This window comes from Microcaecilia unicolor, chromosome 2 (genome assembly GCF_901765095.1).
Source record: "Microcaecilia unicolor chromosome 2, aMicUni1.1, whole genome shotgun sequence".
NCBI classification, from domain to species: domain Eukaryota; kingdom Metazoa; phylum Chordata; class Amphibia; order Gymnophiona; family Siphonopidae; genus Microcaecilia; species Microcaecilia unicolor.
The window spans coordinates 11,732,766-11,751,809 of NC_044032.1; the positions used below are offsets into that span (position 1 = coordinate 11,732,766).

A 19,044-nucleotide genomic window follows, 5' to 3' on the forward strand; every position below is an offset into this window, starting at 1 on the left:
AGCTCTTGATGAAGTTGCCCTTTGAAGTGTACACTTGCACCCTCACATGGGGTATCCACCTTCGAAAACTGCAGATACACCAAGCAGAAGGAAGACATAACCTTGACCCTTGCAAGAGCTGCCAATCTGCCAAATCAGCTCTCTTCTCTCCAACCCTCCAACACATGTGAAACTCCCCACATATATCCAGAAATGTTCAATAATGCCTTCTGCTATATTACTATCATGTATTCTATTACAATGCAACCCAACATCCTTCTGCAAAGAAGTGGGAAAGTGTGGGATACAAATGCAATAAATAAAATAAAATAAACCCCTCTCTGTCATCAGATAATGCACAGTCCTTTCCCTTCTCGTCAAACAATTTTGCTGTGTTTTTCTTGGAAACGTTTCTGAATTATTTCCGATAGTAACATGGATAAATTGAAGGGTGAGTTTGCCAGTGCAGGTGCAGGAAAATGGAACAGACGCAAAGGGGAGGGAGGGGTGCAGGTTTAGAACTATTGTGTTTGTGTTACTGGATCAAAAGAAAGTGTGGGGCACAGTGAAGACATTTTGTGACTTGGATATTAGTCCAGGAAATGTTAAGAAACAACTGACAATCTTCTGCCATTTGTACTGAAAATAGTAAATGGGTCACCAGTGGAAGGCTTAAGGCCTGTAATTGTAAAAGATAACATTGAAACCCCAGTTATTCAAAAAAGAGAGAAAAGAGTTAGACCCAGTGAAATATGAAAATTATCATCCTGTGGCTAACATTATTTTTTTTTTTGAGGCGGGGGGAGCGCACAGCATAAAGACAGTAAGAAGTGATATTTGGGGCAATATTATAACAGAGACATATACACACCACCACCAAAGTAACACACATATACAAGAAATCTAGCCTGTCCCAATTTTTGATTGTCTGCACTCTTTGTCCTTTTTGCCCTTCTTGTCCTTTAGATTGTAAGCTCCTTTGAGCAGGGACTGTCCTTCTTTGTTTTTTGTACAGTGCTACGTAACCCTGGTAGCGCTCTAGAAATGTTAAACCCTGTTTGATCTGATTGTATAATCTGATTGTGTTTCAAACTGGTTTATTGATATCTGTGAATCTGAAAACTAGATTTCTGATTTCAAACTGCCAGCAAGTATTAGAAATCTTTCTTTTGCCAAGTTTCTGAGCTCCTTCCTTCCCCCACCCCATCTATCTCAGTTCACCTGTTTTTTTTATCTGCAGCCATTTTAAAAGCACAAGTGTGTTTTCTGTGGAGAGCTGTGTTGCTGGTCTCTGGCTGGGAGAAACTCAGATAAGATTTGACCTTGCTATATTTGTGGCTTTTCCTACCCTAGAACTGTGGGGTTTTTTTTGCACATCTCTACCTACTATCCTTGTCCTCCCCTTGTCCCAATCAGCTTTGTAGAAAAGAGGCTTAATACAGGCCTAAGATAGGTTTTACAGCAAACACATTCCACAAGTTTAGGTTTATACCCACCCCAAGACTGACACTTCCTAAATCCCTATTCTAACTATACTACTTATCACAACTTAACTCCACCCGAACTACAACTGTCTCAAATTGCTGAGGAGTAAAGTTAATCTTGTACACTGTCAAGCCTCATCATAAAATACCTATTCATACCCATTCAACAAATCAAGATGACTTTTATTCTCTGTAATAATTGTGGAGCTTTAGTTTCAAGGCCAATCATCTGGAAACTTAAGGCTTGTCCTATCTGTAATCAGCTCGCTAGTTCAAAACAAGAGGTCAGTAAATTAAAGCAGGAATTAGATGCACTTAAAGCAACTTCTAAGACTGCACAAAATCAAACCAAATTCACACCACTGCCTCAAAGGATAAAACCACCTAAGAACAGATGGTTCACAGTAGGCTCAGGCAGACTTCGTCATGTGACACAGAGGCATACACCCTCACAAGTGTTACCCCTACAGAATTCTTTTGCTCCATTAGAGCTCTGTGAGGTTTCTAAAAATAGAACTGAGCCAGAAGAAACAGCAAAAGCAAAAGAAATTAAGGTGGAACAAAAAGATATGGAGGGACCCAAAGTCAAAAAACACACCAAAATATCAAATGTTGAAACACATACCAGGAAATGGAAAGTGATGACCACAAATGCTCACAGTCTTGGCAACAAAGTTCATGACCTTCAAGCCCTGATGTTGGAGGCAGACTTGGACGTTGTTGCAATCACAGAGACATGGCTCAATGGTTCCCATGAATGGGATGCAAACATACCAGGCTATAATCTATATAGGAAGGATAGAGAGGATCGTAAAGGTGGAGGAGTAGCTCTATATGTGAGAAATGATATCACAGCAACCGAAATGACAGGGACCTGGGGTAAGGAAGAAGCGATATGGATCACCTTAAAAAGAGATGATAGAACCTCTGTCCACGTGGGTGTTGTCTACAGACCTCCAACACAATTGGAAGAATTAGATAAAGACCTGATCGCAGATATTCAAAAGTTGGGAAAGAAGAGAGAGGTGCTGTTGCTGGGAGATTTCAATCTGCCGGATGTAGATTGGAAGGTTCCGTCTGCGGAATCGGAAAGAAGTAGAGAGATTGTGGATGCTTTCCAAAGTGCTCTGCTACTACTACTATTTAGCATTTCTATAGCGCTACAAGGCATACGCAGCGCTGCACAAACATAGAAGAAAGACAGTCCCTGCTCAAAGAGCTTACAATCTAATCTGCTCAGACAAATGGTCATGGAACCCACGAGGGAGGGAGCGACTCTGGATCTGGTGCTCACAAATGCGGATAGCGTGTCAAATGTCCGAGTGGGTGCCCACCTGGGCGGCAGTGACCATCAAACGGTTTGGTTTGATATGACAGCTGAAGAGGAGGGTTGCCACTCAAAACTCCAAGTCCTGGATTTCAAGTGTGCTGACTTTAGTAAAATGGGGGAATACCTAAGGAAGGAGCTGATGGGCTGGGAGGACGTACGAGAAGTGGAAGGACAGTGGTCCAGGCTGAAAGAAGTAATAAATAGGGCCACAAACCTTTATGTAAGGAAAGTAAATAAAAGCAAGAGAAAAAGGAAACCAATATGGTTCTCCAAGCAAGTGGCTGAGAAAATAAAGGCTAAAGAGTTCGCATTCCAGAAATAAAAAAAAACTCAAGACGAGGAACACGGGGAGGAATACCGGAGCAAACTGAAAGAAGCCAAGAGAGAGGTACGTCTGGCGAAAGCGCAAGCGGAAGAACAAATGGCTAGAAAGGTAAGGAGGGGTGACAAAAATTTCTTCAGGTATATTAGTGAAAGGTGAATGACTAAAAAGGGAATTGTGAGACTAAAAGATACTGCAAACCGCTATGTAGATAATGATCAAGAAAAGGCAAATTTGCTAAATAGATACTTTTGTTCTGTTTTTACTGAAGAAAATCCGGGAGAAGGACCACGATGGACTGGCAAAAGTTCATTTGAGAATGGAGTGGATATAACACCGTTCACGGAAGAGAGTGTGTATCAACAACTAGAAAAACTAAAGGTGGACAAAGCCATGGGACCGGATGGGATCCACCCCAGGATATTGAGGGAGCTCAGAGAGGTTCTGGCGGGTCCTCTTAAAGATTTGTTTAATAAATCCTTGGAGACGGGAGAGGTTCCGAGGGATTGGAGAACGGCGGAGGTGGTCCCTCTTCACAAAAGTGGTGATAGGGAAGAAGCTGGAAACTACAGGCCGGTAAGCCTCACTTCAGTTATTGGAAAAGTAATGGAAGCCATGCTGAAGGAAAGGATAGTGAATTTCCTGGAAGAAAATGAGTTGCAAGATCCGAGACAACATGGTTTTACCAAAGGGAAATCGTGGCAAACGAATCTCATTGAATTCTTTAATTGGGTGACCGGAGAATTGAACCATGGACGTGCTATGGACGTAATCTACTTAGATTTCAGCAAGGCTTTTGACACGGTTCCCCACAGGAGGCTCTTAAATAAACTGGATGGGCTGAAGATAGGACCCGAAGGGGTGAACTGGATTAGGAACTGGTTGACGGACAGGCGCCAGAGGGTGGTGGTAAATGGAGTTCGCTCGGAGGAGGGAAAGGTGAGTAGTGGAGTGCCTCAGGGATCGGTGCTGGGGCCGATTCTGTTCAATATATTTGTGAGTGACATTGCCGAAGGGTTAGAAGGTAAAGTTTGCCTATTTGCGGATGATACTAAGATTTGCAATAGAGTGGACACCCGGGAGGGAGTGGAAAGCATGAAAAAGGATCTGAGGAAGCTAGAAGAATGGTCTAAGGTTTGGCAATTAAAATTCAATGCGAAGAAATGCAAAGTGATGCATTTAGGGAATAGAAACCCACGAGAGACTTATGTGTTAGGCGGTGAGAGTCTGATAGGTACTGAGGGGTAGAGGGATCTTGGGGTGATAGTATCCGAGGATCTGAAGGCGACGAAACAATGTGACAAGCCAGTGGCCGTAGCGAGAAGGTTGCTAGGCTGTATAGAGAGAGGTGTGATCAGCAGAAGAAAGGAAGTGTTGATGCCCCTGTACAAGTTGTTGGTGAGGCCCCACCTGGAGTATTGTGTTCAGTTTTGGAGGCCGTCCCTTGCGAAGGATGTTAAAAAAATGGAAGCGGTGCAAAGAAAAGCTACGAGGATGGTATGGGATTTGCGTTCCAAGACGTATGAAGAGAGACTTGCTGACCTGAACATGTATACCCTGGAGGAAAGGAGGAACAGGGGTGATATGATACAGACGTTCAAATATTTGAAAGGTATTAATCCGCAAACTAATCTTTTCCAGAGATGGGAAGGCGGTAGAACGAGAGGACATGAAATGAGATTGAAGGGGGGCAGACTCAGGAAAGATGTCAGGAAGTATTTTTTCACAGAGAGGGTGGTGGACGCTTGGAATGCCCTCCCGCGGGAGGTGGTGGAGATGAAAACGGTAACGGAATTCAAACATGCGTGGGATATGCACAAAGGAATGCTGTGCAGTAGGATTGGATCCTCAGCAGCTTAGCTGAAATTGGGTGGTGGAGCAGGTGGGGGAAGAGGGGTTGGTGGTTGGGAGGTGAGGATAGTGCTGGGCAGACATATACGGTCTGTGCCAGAGCCGGTGGTGGGAGGCAGGGATAGGGCTGACTGCCCAACCTGACATTTCGTTCCTTAGATTGTAAGCTCCTTTGAGCAGGGACCGTCCTTCTTTGTTTATTTTGTACAGCGCTGCGTAACCCTAGTAGCGCTGTAGAAATGTTAAGTATTAGTAGTAGTGGTCTGTGCCAGAGCCGGTGGTGGGAGGCAGGGATAGTGCTGGGCAGACTTATACGGTCTGTGCCGGCGCTGGTGGTTGGGAGGCGGGGTTCGTGGTTGGGAGGCGGGGATAGGGCTGGCCAGACTTATACGGTCTGTGCACTGAAGAGGACAGTACAAATAAAAAAGTAGCACATATGAATTTATCTTCTTGGGCAGACTGGATGGACCATGCAGGTCTTTTTCTGCCGTCATCTACTATGTTTTCTATGTAGTAGTAGTAAGAAGAGAAAATGTACACAGCTTGTCTGTGAGGAAAGAGACATACACACAAACACACCAAAGTAAAACACGAACACAAATATTACAAGAGTGACTGGAGAAAGAATGTACACAGCTACTCAGTGAGAAAAGAGACATACACACAAACACACCAAAGTAAAACACGAACACAAATATTACAAGAGTGACTGGAGAAAGAATGTACACAGCTACTCAGTGAGAAAAGAGACATACACACAAACACACCAAAGTAACACACGAACACAAATATTACAAGAGCGACAGAAGAAGTAATGTGCACAGCCAATTTGTGAGAAAAGAGACATACACACAAACACACCAAAGTAACACACGAACACAAATATTACAAGAGTGACTGGAGAAAGAATGTACACAGCTACTCAGTGAGAAAAGAGACATACACACAAACACACCAAAGTAAAACACGAACACAAATATTACAAGAGTGACCGGAGAAAGAATGTACACAGCTACTCAGTGAGAAAAGAGACATACACACAAACACACCAAAGTAAAACACGAACACAAATATTACAAGAGTGACCGGAGAAAGAATGTACACAGCTACTCAGTGAGAAAAGAGACATACACACAAACACACCAAAGTAACACACGAACACAAATATTACAAGAGTGTTCGGAGAAAGAATGTACACAGCTACTCAGTGAGAAAAGAGACATACACACAAACACACCAAAGTAACACACGAACACAAATATTACAAGAGTGTTCGGAGAAAGAATGTACACAGCTACTCAGTGAGAAAAGAGACATACACACAAACACACCAAAGTAAAACACGAACACAAATATTACAAGAGTGACTGGAGAAAGAATGTACACAGCTACTCAGTGAGAAAAGAGACATACACACAAACACACCAAAGTAAAACACGAACACAAATATTACAAGAGTGACTGGAGAAAGAATGTACACAGCTACTCAGTGAGAAAAGAGACATACACACAAACACACCAAAGTAACACACGAACACAAATATTACAAGAGTGACCGGAGAAAGAATGTACACAGCTACTCAGTGAGAAAAGAGACATACACACAAATACACCAAAGTAACACACGAACACAAATATTACAAGAGTGATCAGAGAAAGAATATGCACTGCTTATCTGAAGAGAAAGAATCAAACACACAAAGCTGTAAACAGAGGGGACCTTTCCCAAAAGCTTAGCATGTGTTATCAGTCTGTATGTCTAGTAGTGCTATAGAAATGATAAGTAGTAGTAGTAGTGTTAATGGAATTAGCATGTGCTAAATTTTAGGAAGCCTATAGGCATTGAGTAAAAGGGCCTCAGAGTAACTCAACATTTTTTTTGCACCTGTCTGTGCGATTTGGGAAGTCTGATAATTTCACTCTTTTAGGATCCGTGGTTTCCTGCCTCAGAACTGGTTTGGATTGGGAATGCATGGGTACGGTGTTCTGGTCCTCCACCGAAAATACATCGTCCTGGAAAAGAAGAGGAAATGATTACTCTGTGCTTGGGGTGAAGGGGTGGGTTATGTGTGTTTCTTTATGATCTTATTCTGGTCTGGCACTGTAAGCCACTCTCCCCAGACCCCCTACCCACCCCTCATGCACTGAAACATTACATGTGCCAGTGGCTTCCTGACATATTACATGGAACAAGTTTTACCATGTTCCTCTTCCGTGGATGTGACTTTGGTTGCACCATCCCAAGCGCTGGTGTTTCTCCTGAGATGAGTTCCCTTTGTAACTGATGGTCTTTTTGGTGTACAGTGGTACATCGTGTTTTCAGATGCCTACGAGGAAAAGATGAAGAGAAATTATTTTTTTATGTACACATTAATATCTAGCATTCCAGCAACAAGGAAGTCACATCAAAACTTGACAACTCAAGAATGTACAGTCCGTTCTTTCCTTCTGCACATTCGGTATTCATAGATTTGCTTATTCATGGAAAATAAAGTGTAACCCATCTTCACTAATTCACGGCCTCCACAGTGTAGTGCAAGAGCAAAAGAAAGTGTGTCTCATGAGAAGATATTCATACAGCTGTGCGTGAGTATTGTTATACCAAAAACCTGTATGTAGCGTAAGCTATTCTTTACAAGAAAGCTACGAGAAATGATGAATTTACGGTGCTCAAGGTACACTTTTGCTACCTAACGGGGTTGCACAAGAACCTAACCCCCTATTTCCCATAGGATCAATGATTCCGTATTTGCATTATCAGTATTCATGGGGTTTTCTAGGAACCTAACCCCAGCGAATAGCGAGAGCGGATACAGCTTATCTGCAGGAAAAGGGACATACACACAAACACACCAAAGTAACACACATGTACAAATATTACAAGAGCAACAGGAGAAAGAATGTACACAGCAAAGTAACACGTTACAAGAGCTACAGGAGAAAAAATAAATACAGCAAAGTAACACGTCACAAGAGCAATACTTATGTACCTATGTAGGATACTGGGCTAGATGGACCGTTGGTCTGACACAGTATGTTCTTAAAAGGCCTATAGAGACAGGCCTGAGCAGACACCTTCCTACTGTCTGCTGAGTGAGAAATATCTACTCCTACTACTATTTAGCATTTCTATAGCGCTACAAGGCATACGCAGCGCTGCACAAACATACAAGAAAGACAGTCCCTGCTCAAAGAGCTTACAATCTAATAGACAAAAAATAAATAAAGTAAGCAAATCAAATCTATTCATGTGAACGGGAAGGAAGAGAGGAGGGTAGGTGGAGGCGAGTGGTTACAAGTGGTTACGAGTCAAAAGCAATGTTAAAGAGGTGGGCTTTCAGTCTAGATTTAAAGGTGGCCAAGGATGGGGCAAGACGTAGGGGCTCAGGAAGTTTATTCCAGGCGTAGGGTGCAGCGAGACAGAAGGCGCGAAGTCTGGAGTTGGCAGTAGTGGAGAAGGGAAAAGATAAGAAGGATTTATCCATGGAGCGGAGTGCACGGGAAGGGGTGTAGGGAAGGACGAGTGTGGAGAGATACTGGGGAGCAGCAGAGTGAGTACATTTATAGGTTAGTAGAAGAAGTTTGAACAGGATGCGAAAACGGATAGGGAGCCAGTGAAGGGTCTTGAGGAGAGGGGACACAGGACTGCACAGAGTTAATACAGTGATGTCACTAGTAGTTTCTCAGTCTCCCCATGTGCTGGTAGAAGGACATATACCCACTTGTAGGCAATGGTCTGGAGCAGACATTAAGGAAGGCAGTTATATATTGTTTGATGCAATCTAGGAAGTTTTGTATTTTGTTCATTGACAATTCACGATTAAACAAACAATAATTCCACATAATTTATTTTGTGCTTTCTTTTTTTTATTGACCTCTTCCGCTCTGTTCCATCAGACTCACCCAACAGCAGTGGACAAACAGCGATACCAGTTATTTATATCATCTTGATCCGTTGACATGAGCAGCAACGACTCCTGCTCAAAGGACAACTAGAAAAATTTACAGGAGAAAGGCTGTCAGAATTAGAGATTTTGAGATAAGAAGAAATTAGGTCTTACTTGATCATTTTTTTTCTATTAGTCCTTCCCACTATTCCAAAACGTGTGGGATAGTTGTGTTCATCAACCATCAGGTGGAGAAAGAACTGAAAACTGAGCCGAGACGGTGTATGAAATGGAGGAGTCACGCAGTCCGGTCCCCAGAAGAATTGAACAATATCCGTGTGAGACATAAGCGTCTTCTGTAGTTGGTCCCTGAAACAGGCTAAAGCGGCAACCTGAACTTTTAGCTGCCAACAAGAAGATTTTTCTCCAACCAACTGATAAGGGAGGCCACCTCCACCACCATCGGACAGATGCGGGTCCCAACTTGTTTGCTGATATAAGCCGCTTCCGTCGCATTGTCAGAGAAAGCTCAGACTGGAGCTCCTGTCAGAAAGTGAGCAAAGCCGCATAAAGCGAATGCTACATACCTGTAGAAGGTATTCTCCGAGGACAGCAGGCTGATTGTTCTCACTGATGGGTGACGTCCACGGCAGCCCCTCCAATCGGAATCTTCACTAGCAAAAGCCTTTGCTAGCCCTCGCGCGCCGATGCGCACCGCGCATGCGCGGCCGTCTTCCCGCCCGAAACCGGCTCGTGCCGGCCAGTCTCATATGTAGCAAGACAAAGACTAGGGAAGACACAACTCCAAAGGGGAGGCGGGCGGGTTTGTGAGAACAATCAGCCTGCTGTCCTCGGAGAATACCTTCTACAGGTATGTAGCATTCGCTTTCTCCGAGGACAAGCAGGCTGCTTGTTCTCACTGATGGGGTATCCCTAGCCCCCAGGCTCACTCAAAACAACAAATGTGGTCAATTGGGCCTCGCAACGGCGAGGACATAACTGAGATTGACCTAACAACTTATCCAACTAACTGAGAGTGCAGCCTGGAACAGAACAAACATGGGCCTAGGGGGGTGGAGTTGGATTCTAAACCCCGAACAGATTCTGAAGCACTGACTGCCCGAACCAACTGTCGCGTTGGGTATCCTGCTGCAGGCAGTAATGAGATGTGAATTTGTGGACAGATGACCACATCGCAGCTTTGCAAATCTCTTCAATAGTGGCTGACTTCAAGTGGGCTACCGACGCTGCCATGGCTCTAACATTATGAGCAGTGACATGACCCTCAAGAGCCAGCCCAGCCTGGGTGTAAGTGAAGGAAATGCAATCTGCTAGCCAATTGGATATGGTGCGTTTTCCCACAGCCACTCCCCTCCTGTTGGGATCAAAAGAAACAAACAATTGGGCGGACTGTCTGTTGGGCTGTGTCCGCTCCAGATAGAAGGCCAATGCTCTCTTGCAGTCCAATGTGTGCAGCTGACGTTCAGCAGGGCAGGAATGAGGACGGGGAAAGAATGTTGGCAAGACAATTGACTGGTTCAGATGGAACTCCGACACAACCTTTGGCAAGAACTTAGGGTGAGTGCGGAGGACTACTCTGTTATGATGAAATTTGGTGTAAGGGGCCTGGGCTACCAGGGCCTGAAGCTCACTGACTCTACGAGCTGAAGTAACTGCCACCAAGAAAATGACCTTCCAGGTCAAGTACTTCAGATGGCAGGAATTCAGTGGCTCAAAAGGAGGTTTCATCAGCTGGGTGAGAACGACATTGAGATCCCATGACACTGTAGGAGGTTTGACAGGGGGCTTTGACAAAAGCAAACCTCTCATGAAGCGAACAACTAAAGGCTGTCCTGAGATCGGCTTACCATCCACACAGTAATGGTATGCACTGATTGCACTAAGGTGAACCCTTACAGAGTTGGTCTTGAGACCAGACTCAGACAAGTGCAGAAGGTATTCAAGCAGGGTCTGTGTAGGACAAGAGCGAGGATCTAGGGCCTTGCTGTCACACCAGACGGCAAACCTCCTCCATAGAAAGAAGTAACTCCTCTTAGTGGAATCTTTCCTGGAAGCAAGCAAGATGCGGGAGACACCCTCTGACAGACCCAAAGAGGCAAAGTCTATGCTCTCAACATCCAGGCCGTGAGAGCCAGGGACCAGAGGCTGGGATGCAGAAGCGCCCCTTCGTCCTGCGTGATGAGGGTCGGAAAACACTCCAATCTCCACGGTTCTTCGGAGGACAACTCCAGAAGAAGAGGGAACCAGATCTGACGCGGCCAAAAAGGAGCAATCAGAATCATGGTGCCTCGGTCTTGCTTGAGTTTCAACAAAGTCTTCCCCACCAGAGGTATGGGAGGATAAGCATACAGCAGGCCCTCCCCCCAATCTAGGAGGAAGGCATCCGATGCCAGTCTGCCGTGGGCCTGAAGCCTGGAACAGAACTGAGGGACTTTGTGGTTGGCTCGAGATGCGAAGAGGTCTACCAAGGGGGTGCCCCACACCTGGAAGATCTGTCGCACTACACGGGAATTGAGCGACCACTCGTGAGGTTGCATAATCCTGCTCAACCTGTCGGCCAGACTGTTGTTTACGCCTGCCAGATATGTGGCTTGGAGCACCATGCCGTGACGGCGAGCCCAGAGCCACAAGCTGACGGCTTCCTGACACAGGGGGCGAGATCCGGTGCCCCCCTGCTTGTTGACATAGTACATGGCAACTTGGTTGTCTGTCTGAATTTGGATAATTTGGTGGGAGAGCCGATCTCTGAAAGCCTTCAGAGCGTTCCATATCGCTCGCAACTCCAGAAGATTGATCTGGAGGGACCAGCTTCCTTGGGTGTGAAGCCCATCGACATGAGCTCCCCATCCTAGGAGAGACGCATCCGTGGTCAGCACTTTTTGTGGCTGAGGAATTTGGAAAGGACGTCCCAGAGTCAAATTGGACCAAATCGTCCACCAATACAGGGATTTGAGAAAACTCGTGGACAGGTGGATCACGTCTTCTAGATCCCCAGCAGCCTGAAACCACTGGGAAGCTAGGGTCCATTGGGCAGATCTCATGTGAAGGCGGGCCATGGGAGTCACATGAACTGTGGAGGCCATGTGGCCTAGCAATCTCAACATCTGCCGAGCTGTGATCTGCTGTGACGCTCGCACCCGCGAGACGAGGGACAACAAGTTGTTGGCTCTCACCTCTGGGAGATAGGCGCGAGCCGTCCGAGAATCCAGCAGAGCTCCTATGAATTCGAGTTTCTGCACTGGGAGAAGATGGGACTTTGGATAATTTATCACAAACCCCAGTAGCTCCAGGAGGCGAATAGTCATCTGCATGGACCGCAGGGCTCCTGCCTCGGATGTGTTCTTCACCAGCCAATCGTCGAGATATGGGAACACGTGCACCCCCAGCCTGCGAAGTGCCGCTGTGACTACAGCCAAGCACTTTGTGAACACCCTGGGCGCAGAGGCGAGCCCAAAGGGTAACACACAGTACTGGAAGTGACGTGTGCCCAGCTGAAAACGCAGATACTGTCTGTGAGCTGGCAGTATCGGGATGTGTGTGTAGGCATCCTTCAAGTCCAGAGAGCATAGCCAATCGTTTTCCTGAATCATGGGAAGAAGGGTGCCCAGGGAAAGCATCCTGAACTTTTCTTTGACCAGATATTTGTTCAGGGCCCTTAGGTCTAGGATGGGACGCATCCCCCCTGTTTTCTTTTCCACAAGGAAGTACCTGAAATAGAATCCCAGCCCTTCCTGCCCGGATGGCACGGGCTCGACCGCATTGGCGCTGAGAAGGGCGGAGAGTTCCTCTGCAAGTACCTGCTTGTGCTGGAAGCTGTAAGACTGAGCTCCTGGTGGACAATTTGGAGGTTTTGAGGCCAAATTGAGGGTGTATCCTTGCCGGACTATTTGAAGAACCCACTGGTCGGAGGTTATGAGAGGCCACCTTTGGTGAAAAGCTTTCAACCTCCCTCCGACTGGCAGGTCGCCCGGCACTGACACTTGGATGTCGGCTATGCTCTGCTGGAGCCAGTCAAAAGCTAGTCCCTTGCTTTTGCTGGGGAGCCGAGGGGCCTTGCTGAGGCGCACGCTGCTGACGAGAGCGAGCGCGCTGGGGCTTAGCCTGGGCCGCAGGCTGTCGAGAAGGAGGATTGTACCTACGCTTACCAGAAGAGTAGGGAACAGTCTTCCTTCCCCCCAAAAATCTTGTACCTGTAGAGGTAGAGGCTGAAGGCTGCCGGCGGGAGAACTTGTCGAATGCGGTGTCCCGCTGGTGGAGCTGCTCTACCACCTGTTCGACTTTCTCTCCAAAAATATTATCCGCACGGCAAGGCGATGTCCGCAATCCGCTGCTAGATTCTATTCTCCAGGTCGGAGGCACGCAGCCATGAGAGTCTGCGCATCACCACACCTTGAGCAGCGGCCCTGGACGCAACATCAAAGGTGTCATACACCCCTCTGGCCAGGAATTTTCTGCACGCCTTCAGCTGCCTGACCACCTCCTGAAAAGGCTTGGCTTGCTCAGGGGGGAGCGCATCCACCAAGCCCGCCAACTGCCGCACATTGTTCCGCATATGTATGCTCGTGTAGAGCTGGTAGGACTGAATTTTGGCCACGAGCATAGAAGAATGGTAGGCCTTCCTCCCAAAGGAGTACAAGGTTCTAGAGTCCTTGCCCGGGGCCGCCGAAGCATGCTCCCTAGAACTCTTGGCCTTCTTTAGGGCCAAATCCACAACTCCAGAGTCGTGAGGCAACTGAGTGCGCATCAGCTCTGGGTCCCCATGGATCCGGTACTGGGACTCAATCTTCTTGGGAATGTGGGGGTTAGTTAATGGCTTGGTCCAGTTCGCCAGCAATGTCTTTTTTAGGACATGATGCATGGGTACTGTGGACGCTTCCTTAGGTGGAGAAGGATAGTCCAGGAGCTCAAACATTTCAGCACTGGGCTCGTCCTCCACAACCACCGGGAAGGGGATGGCCGTAGACATCTCCCGGACAAAGGAAGCGAAAGACAGACTCTCGGGAGGAGAAAGCTGTCTTTCAGGAGAGGGAGTGGGATCAGAAGGAAGACCCTCAGACTCCTCGTCAGAGAAATATCTGATGTCTCCCTCTTCTTCCCACGAGGCCTCACCCTCGGTGTCAGACACAAGTTCACGAACCTGTGTCTGCAACCGTGCCCGGCTCGACTCCGTGGAACCACGGCCACGGTGGGAGCGTCGAGAGGTAGACTCCCTCGCCCGCACCGGCGAAGCTCCCTCCGCCGACGTAGTCAGGGAGCCTTCCTGGGAGGCGACCGCAGTCGGTACCGCACGCGGCACCGACGCCGGAGACCTCACCCCGGGCGATGGACCAGCCGGCGCCACGCTCGACGGTACCGGTGGCGCAAGCACCCCGGTACCGGAGGGGTAGGGCGCAACAGCTCTCCCAGGATCTCTGGGAGAACGGCCCGGAGGCTCTCGTTCAGAGCGGCTGCAGAAAAAGGCATGGAGGTCGATGCAGGCGTCGATGTCAGAGTCTGTTCCGGGCGTGGAGGCTGTTCTGGGCTGTCCAGAGTGGAGCGCATCGACACCTCTTGGACAGAGGGTGAGCGGTCCTCTCGGTGCCGATGCCTGCTGGGTGCCGATTCCCGACCCAGAGCTCTCGGTGCCGACACGGGAAGGGGACCGGTGTCGATGCTTCTTTGATTTTTTGGAGCGAAGCATGTCACCGGCGCTTCCCGGCACCGACGAGGAAAACGTAGAATCCAACCGTCTCTTCCTCGGGGCCGAGACCGAAGAGGGTCGGTCTCGGGGGGGCTGTACCGCAGGAGCCCTCAGGGTAGGGGGAGACCCACCCGAAGGCTCACCGCCACCAGCAGGGGAATAGACAGCCCTCACCTGCACTCCAGACGAAGCACCACCGTCCGACGACATCAGCAGACGAGGTCCCGGTACCACCGACGTCGATACAGTCGTCCGATGTCTCAGCGCCGATGCAGAGGGTCGATGCCTCGATACACTCGATGCACTGGCGGCCGAGGATGAAGGTCTGGACGCTGAAGATGTCGATGCACTCGATACCCCCGGTGCCGATGCCGACGAAGAGCCCGAGAACAAAATGTTCCACTGGGCTAACCTCGCTACCCGAGTCCGCTTTTGTAAAAGGGAACACAGACTACAGGCCTGAGGGCGGTGCCCAGCCCCCAGACACTGAAGACACGACGCGTGCCTGTCAGTGAGCGAGATTACCCGGGCGCACTGGCTGCACTTCTTGAAGCCGCTGGAAGGCTTCGATGTCATGGGCGGAAAAATCACGCCGGCGAGATCAAAACTCGAAATGGCGAAAATTGGCACCACAAAAATAGGGAGAAGAAAATTTCGACCGAGGCCTAACTAAGGCCTACCCCGACGACGAAAGAAAACTTACCGGGGCGAAAAGCTCGAAATACGGGAAGGGAAAAACCAAAAAGGGTCTTCCCGAAACACTTTCTCAAACTTTCTCTGAAGAAACGAGTCGAAAACGACGCGCGAGGTCAACTTTCCGGGGCACGAACGGCGAAACACAACCGTACCGAGTGCGGACAAAAGAAGACTGGCCGGCACGAGCTGGTTTCGGGCGGGAAGACGGCCGCGCATGCGCGGTGCGCATCGGCGCGCGAGGGCTAGCAAAGGCTTTTGCTAGTGAAGATTCCGATTGGAGGGGCTGCCGTGGACGTCACCCATCAGTGAGAACAAGCAGCCTGCTTGTCCTCGGAGAACGCATTTCACACTGTCCTGAGCTCCAAGCAATTTATCAACCACTAAGACTGTTCCATCCAGGTGCCCTCTGCCAGACGGAACTTGTAATTAGCTCTCCAACCCAACTTGCTGGTGTCTGTTGCCACCACCTCCCATTGTGTTATCAGAAAGGGAGTTCCGACAGTCAAATTCCTGGATGACAACCAGCATCCAAGGAAGATGAAGGTTGTATTCTGTGATATTGGAGACCGTCGCCACTGATATTGACCCCCAAAACTGGACACAGTTCCAGACCCTGGGCCTGCCTTGACTGAGAAGATGACTCTGTTGAACCAGCTTTGACCTCCTGGTTCCATGAGGAAGATCCTTTCCCTTGCTGTGTCGAAAGAATCAGGACTGATACTCTGTCACATGCTCTTCTGTAAACCTCTTTCCTTTCAAGGAGAGCTCCACAGGAAACCAGGGAGAGGTGAAAGGAGGGAAGAATAAATTCACGGAGCAACAGAGACAGGAATCTGAAGACCTCCACATATGACTCTGCAGAGTCAAGTGACCCACAAAGCTCAACTGGAACTGAAAAGTATAACCATCCACCTTCTGGAGATAGAGGAGGAGCTGGATTGAATGTCAAGAGAAATATTGTTCAGCTTAGTTTTCAGTTCTCTATCTCCACCTGATGGTTGATAGACACAACTATCCCACAGGTTCTGGAATAATGGAAGCTACATAATAGAATATTTTATTTATTTACTGTGCTTATTTACAGTAAGATGAAGCCCAAGAAAGCCAGGCCAAGAAGACACACCAGAGACAGACACAGCCCGACAGCGCCAGGCCGAAAAGACACACCAGAGACACAGAGCCCGAGAAAGCCGGGCTGAGAAAACATACCAGAAACACACAGAACCCAAAAGATCCAGGTCGACAAGATATACCAGATACAAGGGTAATCAATATAAGTAATGCTTTAAAAATAACGCCTGAAGTTAACAGAATAAGAGTCTCTTTTAATAAACAGCGCTAGTGATTCCCAGCGCGGCAAATGTGTTATAGTCCATTCAATTTCATTGGGCTGCATCGTATTTGCTCTGCAGTTTAGTAAAAGCTTTGCGAGGTGGTGAACACAAAACCTTTGGACACATATCTCAATATCCAGTCAAAGTTAACTTGTTTAGAAATAGAGGTGTAACAATGATACTCATCCCATATCTACCTAAAATAAATATCTCAGCCACAGATAATGTTTGTTTATTAATGATCTGATGAGTCACCAAATCCTGGGAAATCCTATCTCTAAGCGATTTACAAAATTTCAGAAATTGTGGGTCTAAGATCTAAAAAGATTTAAAACATGACATTCAGCACCTTCAAGATATCCAGATATCTTTACATCAGTTTTCAGGGAGAAGGCTAGATAAGATATGGAGGAGAAGTAGCCTAAAGGTTAGTCAACAAGCTGAGATCATGGGGAACTGGGTTTGATTCTCACTGCAGCTTCTTACGACCTTGGGCAAGTCACTTAACCCTCCATTGCTCCAGGTACAAAAAGCATCTTAGACTGTGAACCCACTAGGGACAGAGAAAGTACCTGTGCATCACGAGTACAGCGCTGTGTGTGTCTAGAAATGCTATAGAAATAAGTAGTAGTAATAATAAGATAACTTTACGTCAGTTTTCAGGGAGAACTCTGGACAGCTTATCCAGATACCTTTAACTGCATTAAGCCTACTGAATATTAATCCTACAGAGCCCAAGAAAGCAGGAGAGTGCAGAGTACACGAAGTCAGGAATAGAGTATACGAAGTCAGGAATAGAAAACACGATATCACATAAAGAACACAACACCCATAGAAAGCACCAGACCACAGAGTCTGTCAGCCACTCCCAAGACCTACGTACACTGATGAGGCCTCCTCGGCTCTTGGTATGACCAAAGACCTTCTCTACAGAACACTCTTCCAAGGGGTAAACAGCCTGGCAGGCAAACTTATCTGAATTCAATGGGTGCAGGGGGTGGCATGGTTTAGCCATCATCAAAATATCCGAGAACAGGAAAAACATCTTTAACTTCACCTCATCCCCCTTCTGCGGCACAACTGTCAGCCAGCCCTCACGAATAAATACTCGACCTTAGGAGAGAAGAAATAGCATTTGTCACCTCTCTGAATAGACCCCTGCAAAAAAGCGAGACAACACATCCAGAACCACCCCCTCAAAGAAAGAAAAATGACAGTCAACAGTACCCTCTCCAAAATATACACCTATCTCAAAGGCAGAAAACACATCTGAAATGCCCCCTTGTGAGTGACCCTGGGCCTGGGGCTGACCTGGCTGAAGTCTCCCTCAGGCAGGTTCCTTCGGGACCTGTAATGATTGGTACCTGGGGAAGAAAAGTGTTAGCCAGTGAGATTTCCCGTCTCCTCCACCTCCTCCCAGGAAATTCAAAAAGACCCCGGTAAACAAGGCTGGCTGAAATGTTAAACGGTTTAATTAACTATTTAGAATATATACTATATGAAGCATTAAGACACCTGCCAATGAGAAGTACTTGTGATAATCCGTTTATTAAGCCTTCCGAGTGACAGCTGTTTAATAAGTAAACTACCAAACAACCTTTAAACACTGCTCTTGAACCCAGTTAGTCTGTTTGCCAATGGGGCAGCTTTAAACACTTCTCCCTGGTCCCTTTATTAAGTCTTCTACTGGAGTGGCAGTAAAACCTATGATCCCCCTTACTCCTTCGGGTTACATATGAAACCTAAAAACATGTGGCCTATTGGCCCCACACGTGTCAGGATGTAAAAATTTATAGTCAAGGCTGTTTAACCTGTTGTAGGTTTCAACCCGCTGCACCATGTCACTGGGCTCCCCTCAGAAATAACGGCATAACCATGCCCTGGTCTGATATACAAATTGAATGGATAGGGCTGGTGGTTTGGTCCATCCGTGGAAATCAATACATGCTCACTCTTGCTTGTACATTCACCAAATGGCTCGAATGTTTATCAGCTCCCAATTGCACAGCCGAAACTACAGCTATTCTGCTTATAAGTCATGTGTTTAGCAGGTGGGGTTTAGCAATGCCAGCGGATTCTGACCAGGGCCCCCATTTTACAGGTAAGGTAATACAGCACCTGTGGAAAATGCTGGGTGTTGAAAATACGTTTTTTCACCCCCAGTCCTCTGGCCAGGTAGAAAGAGTGAATAAGACAATTATTAGTGTATTTAATGTCCACCTCTGGTAGTGACTGAGCTGTCAAATTAACATTGTTATTAATGGCCATTCGGGCAACATCTCATCGCTCTACGGGGTTCCCCCATTTGAAATTATGACGGGCAAGGAAATGACTCTGCCCAGCCGCCTGCTGTATCGGACACAGGACGAAAGTTTCACTGGTGTGACTACCGCCCACGAGGATGTCATCCATCTATGTCAGCATTTGCAGAAAGCATTTTCCCTTGTGCAGAAAAATCTT

At 47.3% G+C, this 19,044-nt stretch overlaps 1 protein-coding gene across 3 annotated transcripts in view; it reads right to left on the reverse strand.

Moving 5' to 3' along the window:
- Positions 1-19,044, reverse strand: part of ARHGEF39 (Rho guanine nucleotide exchange factor 39) — a 64,333-nt gene that overhangs the window by 5,555 nt on the left and 39,734 nt on the right. For 2 of the 3 annotated variants that reach the window (XM_030191869.1, XM_030191866.1), the window contains 4 exons: positions 17,468-17,697; positions 8,870-8,958; positions 7,167-7,293; positions 6,852-6,979 (listed from right to left, as the gene is read on the reverse strand). In XM_030191869.1, the coding sequence (XP_030047729.1) occupies positions 6,852-6,979; positions 7,167-7,293; positions 8,870-8,958; positions 17,468-17,697 (574 nt within the window). Of the gene's footprint in view, positions 1-6,838; positions 6,980-7,166; positions 7,294-8,869; positions 8,959-17,467; positions 17,698-19,044 lie in introns of all 3 variants that reach the window. The other variant, XM_030191867.1, reaches the window with a different exon arrangement.